This window comes from Oryzias melastigma, linkage group LG18, assembly GCF_002922805.2.
Source record: "Oryzias melastigma strain HK-1 linkage group LG18, ASM292280v2, whole genome shotgun sequence".
In the NCBI taxonomy this organism is placed as follows: Eukaryota; Metazoa; Chordata; class Actinopteri; order Beloniformes; family Adrianichthyidae; genus Oryzias; species Oryzias melastigma.
Genome location: NC_050529.1, coordinates 3,362,821 through 3,368,511, shown reverse-complemented (window position 1 = coordinate 3,368,511; position 5,691 = coordinate 3,362,821). Strand labels below are relative to the sequence as shown.

The following is a 5,691-nucleotide window of genomic DNA, read 5'->3' as shown; positions in this document are numbered from 1 at the left end:
CTCCAGAGAAGATCCAGAGGAAAGTCTGGACATCTTCAACTTCTGTCACCTCCTTCCAGCACAACAATAGTGGAAGAAAGAGGATGGAAGAATCTGCAGCTTCAGAGATGAGAGAGAATGAGACCAGTGATGAATGAGAGCTGGATGATGGATAGAATCATATAGAAGAGATAGGGGGTGGGGGGTTTGGGGGGCAGGATTTGAACTAGACTGTAGGGGAGGGGCTTTAGCTGACGAAGAAAACTAGAAACGGTTAAAAGAAATGTTTGAGAGAAAGTCTTAGCTAAAACTTTCTTGATTTCATTCTTTATTCCGAGTTATATTAAAGTTCAACCCTAAGAAGAAAGTATTCTAATTTTATTTTTTGTTTCCAGGTGAAACTCTTCTCTCTGCTGCTCCTGGTGATGATGTCATCCTGCCGTGTCGTCTGGACTCTGAGGAGGACCTGCAGGATCACATCGTGGAGTGGATCAAACTGGAGATTGATCCAGATCCATCAGGGAGGCGTTGTGTGTATCTGTACCAGAACAGGAAGACCATGACCAGATTCATGATGGAGACGTTCATCCAGAGAGTGTCTCTGAACCCAGACGGACTCAAACGAGGAGACGTGACGTTAAAGATCAGGAACGTGACGCTCCAGGATGAGGGGAAGTACAGATGCTACATCCATGGATTGGACCACAGAGAGACGGTTCAGCTGCTTGTTGGTGAGTTTCTCTGCAGATGAAGAACATTTGTTTCTAGATCAGCAGAGATGAAATGACCAAAGACCATCAGTCCTCCTGCTTCCTATCAGAATTCTTCCAGCTTCCTCAGACGGTTCTATCAAGGCTCAGACTGACTATAACAGAACTAGAATCAGCAAAGACAACAAGAAACTGGTTCAGACTTTTCAATCTCAACTTCAGCTTCTTCCTCCTCCATCTCTGACTTTGTCTTCATTTAACCACTAAAGTCTCATCACATTAACGCTCAGTTCTCTCCACCAACAAACCACCTTTCAGGACCTTCAGACATTTCTACTTCTTCATCTTTCTCCTGTCTGACTGAGGAAGACTTTAGGACTCGTCCTTCATCACATCTCTATTCGTGTTCTTGACTCAATCCTATCTTTGTTTCTGAAAGTCATTGGCTCAATCCTGAAGAGAACACAAGTCATTCCTCTGATGTTGGAAACTTAAAATGTTCTAAATTAGTCCAAAAAGTATTCAGTTAGTATATTTTAATAACTTTTCAACACAAACCTTCTTTCTAAACTGAGGAACTTTCTGGATTAGATTCTTTGTTCTGAAGAACTTAGAGTCCAAACTTCAGGAAAGTTGATTCCTGTTTTCTTTGTTTCCAGGTGAACAGAAGAACAAACCAATCATTGCTGCTCCTGGTGATGATGTCATCCTGCCGTGTCGTCTGGACTCTGAGGTGGACCTGCAGGATTTCACCGTGGAGTGGTCCAAACTGGATCTACATCACGATCCGTTCAGTTTTGTCTGTTATTATCAGTTCAGTCGGATAGTAACTGAAGTGATGAATAAACGGTTCATCCAGAGAGTGTCTCTGAACCCAGACGGACTCAAACGAGGAGACGTGACGTTAAAGATCAGGAACGTGACGCTCCAGGATGAGGGGAAGTACAGCTGCTTCATTCCTGGGAAGAAGTTCAGGGAGACGGTTCAGCTGCTTGTTGGTGAGTTTCTCTGCAGATGAAGAACATTTGTCCTGAACAGCAGTCAGGAAATGATGTCATCTCTTTGTTTCAGAGCCAAACGGAGTCAGAGCTCCAACCATGGAAACATCCCAGTTTAACATCTCCACTCCAGATCCAGGAGGAGAGCAGAACAACATCATGTCCAGTTATATGATACTGGCTCTTTGTATTGGTCTTGGAGCTTCTCTTTCATCTATTCTCTCTGCTGTTTGTGTTTATATCTGTCAGAGGAGACGACAGAAAGTGAGTCCTGAACTCTCTGATGATCTCTCATCTTCCTGGAGGAATCTTCAGCTTCTTACATCCTTTCTTTCTTCATAGTTNTTAACATCTCCACTCCAGATCCAGGAGGAGAGCAGAACAACACCATGTCCAGTTATATGATACTGGCTCTTTGCATCAATCTTGGAGTTCTTCTTTCATTCATCCTCTCTGCTCTTTGGATCTGTCAGAGGAGACCACAGGAAGTGAGTCCTGAATTCTCTGATGATCTCTCATTTTTCTGGAGGAATCTTCAGCTTCTTACATCCTTTCTTTCTTTAGTTCCAGAAACCATTGAAGCTGCAGACGTTGGACTTTGCTCCTGCTGTGAGACTGAATTCTGGACGGGGACAAAACAAAAAAACAAAAGTCTGACTGGATTCTTCCTCTCTGCATGTTAAACTTGTATAGAATGTAAATTATTTGGTTTCTTCTTTAGTTTTTAATGATGTATTGTCATTTATATGATCAAACCAGCAGCAGATGATTGAAGTATTTTGATAATTCATCTCATAAAAAAGAAATGACATTTAATGTGAATGAAAACGTACTTCAAGAAGAACCTGTCACAGTTTTTATTGGTAAACTGTGACTTTATTTCTCGTTTTAGATCCAGTCTCAGTGATGGTTGATGTCCATCAGAGAAAAAGTCCAACTGAGAGAAATGCTGCGTTCATGTGCTGCTGGAATGATGGAAAAATGAACGTCTGACTCTGAAAACACACATGAACAAATCTTCCAGCAGCTCATGAATGCAGAGAGACTTTCTGCTCCTAAACAGAGATTTGTGTGTGTAGAGCGCCATCTATGGAGAGACTCCAGAACTACAGGAAAACCAAACATTCATCAGGATTATCAAGAGAATTGATTCCAGATTTATATGTATATTTATGATGAACTTTGTACATTAATGTAAATAAATCTAAACCATTTCAATGAAACCAAATGAGTTTCAGGGATGAACTCTTTACTTTCTGACCTCTTTTCTAGTAATAATGTGGTAGATATTTTCTCTTCAGACCACAGAAAGATCCCTCCATTTGCTCCAGATAAATTCTGTCTGTATTTGAATTCTTTATACCTATAACGACCAGCAGGGGGCGTACGAGGTTTGTTTCTCTCATTAAAGGACATTTCCTCAAAGAGGAAACAGTTCAGCACATCTCCTGTTATTCAGGAGAGAAACAAGAAGACATGAAATGTTCTGGATCAGAATCCACTTTCAGTTTGGATCAGTCCATGATTGAACTGGAATCAAATATGAACAGAGAAGAGAAAACATGCAGATATGTTACAACCTGCACATCAACGGTCAGCATTCAATTCAGAGATTGATGTTCTCTTTGGGAACATAGAATGGATGAAACACTTTTTAAAAATATGCAGTTCCTTTAAAAGATCAAACCTTCTTGTAGTTTTTGTATTTTGGGTTTAATTGCAGTAAAAATCAGAGAAAACAGAGAAAACATGACGGTTGTTATGAACTTCTTACTGTAACAAAGGAGTTATTTGAATCAAAGTATGAACTACTATTGAAACATTCTTGACTTCTTCAGTGATTTCATTATGTTAAACCAACTAATTAGAGTCTTTATTCTCCACAAACTGAGGATGAGGCTGGACTCAATCTAAACAAAGACAAAGGTGTGACTCAAATGTTATTGGGGGTCAGCATGGAGTCATATGTCTGCAGGGATTATGGACAATAGTGACTAAAGTAGACAAATATAATCAATATGAATAAAGTTTATTCTCTAATACAAAAGAGGTTTATACAGATATACACCTGGTGTGTCAGAAGATCCATAACTCCATGTTGGAACAGTAAATCTGTCCTCCATCACCTTCAGGTGTGGAAAGACTGAAGTCTTGGACTGTTTTACATCCAAACAACTTTCTGTCTTCAGCATTTATCTTTGATTATTCTTGGATCACATGCAAGGTAAATACATCTCAATTGGATTCCAATTATAACTTCAATCAGACAATTTCATAGAACTTTGAGAATTAGACTCCAGCTAGCATCTTTAGCTGAAACAAGAAACATTTTTAAACTTCAGAACATGGATGATAACATCAAAAACACCTGATAAACTGTTAAAACACAGTGATAACAGCAGTAAATGTTGAGGCAGGTTAAACTTGTGGTCCTCATCTCCTCCATAATCACTGATCTTCTCATTGTTTATGTCACTGAGCAGAAAGTTAGCGTTAGCGCTGCATTGTTTAGCTAGCCTTTCTCGGGTCTGTGTGACCAAGAAAGAAGCTCAACAGTGACGACACAGATTAAGACAATTATGTGCCAACTGTTTTTCTTACCAAAAGAAAAAAAAAGTACGACCAACAACAAGACTCGGCCTCATAGGCTAGCTCTTAAAGCAGCTACATGCTACTCTGCTAGCACAGCAACGTGCATCTTGGTCGCACATATTAAGTGTTCCCAACATGAATTTACATCAGTTTTTGTGCTGGTCTCACATAAATACATGTGAATGACAGACATGTTTTAAACAAACATTAATAAAAACATACATTAAAGAACTTAGCTAGCATGCTACTCACAAGATGCTAGCACCCACTTTAGCACAAACTTCATGAATCCCAGCCTGATTTCTCTCTATTGAAATGTGATTCCTGTCCTGTGATGATTCCTCCAGGTTGGTTGATTTTGTTGTCATGGTTTTGCAGTTGATTGTAAACATTTCTTCCTCTTTTGTTGTTCTTTTCATACTTATTCTGACCTCCTCTGTTCTTCACTCTGGAAGACTCAGTTGATAGTAATACTGCACGTCTGTCCGCCGTATGTCATATGATCTCCAATCCAGTAATATATAACAATGTTCCATCCTCACAGAGTCACGTTCATCCTCTACTGAGACCAGATCTAGAACCATGAAAGACAGTCATGTGACCGACTGTCAGGTTGGAGAAAGGTCATAGTTCAGTTGGAGTCTCATCTTCTCTGATGATCTCTGGTTGTTGAAGCAGAGTTTTACAGAGATGGGACGTCTTCATGAAGGAAGTTCCTGGAACTAAGAAGAAAGAAAGGATGTAAGAAGCTGAAGATTCCTCCAGAAAGATGAGAGATCATCAGAGAATTCAGGACTCACTTCCTGTGGTCTCCACTGAAAGTTATAAACACAAACAGCAGAGAGGATGAATGAGGTAAAAACTCCAAGAGAGATCCAAAGAGCCGGTCTGGAGCGACTGATCCAGATGTTGTTCTGCTCTCCTCCTGGATCTGGAGTGGAGATGTTAAACTGGGATGTTTCCATGGTTGGAGCTCTGACTCCGTTTGGCTCTGAAACAAAGAGATGACATCATTTCCTGACTGCTGTTCAGGACAAATGTTCTTCATCTGCAGAGAAACTCACCAACAAGCAGCTGAACCGTCTCCCTGAACTTCTTCCCAGGAATGTAGCATCTGTACTTCCCCTCATCCTGGAGCGTCACGTTCCTGATCTTTAACGTCACGTCTCCTCGTTTGAGTCCGTCTGGGTTCAGAGACACTCTCTGGATGAACGTCTCCATCATGAATCTGGTCATGATCTTCCTGTTCAGGTACAGATACACAAAACGTCTCTTTATTGGGTCAGGGTCCATCTCCAGTTTGATCCACTCCAGAAAGTGATCTTGCAGGTCCTCCTCAGAGTCCAGACGACACGGCAGGATGACATCATCACCAGGAGCAGCAATGATTGGTTTGTTCTTCTGTTCACCTG

At 40.7% G+C, this 5,691-nt stretch overlaps 1 protein-coding gene across 1 annotated transcript in view; it reads right to left on the bottom strand.

The window, feature by feature from the left end:
- The window catches only part of LOC112141188, a 44,451-nt gene that overhangs the window by 35,117 nt on the left and 3,643 nt on the right, over positions 1–5,691 (bottom strand). The window contains exon 2 of the mRNA XM_036216807.1: positions 5,344–5,688. Within this exon, the coding sequence (XP_036072700.1) occupies positions 5,344–5,572 (229 nt within the window). The 5' untranslated portion in view covers positions 5,573–5,688. The remainder of the gene's footprint in view (positions 1–5,343; positions 5,689–5,691) is intronic.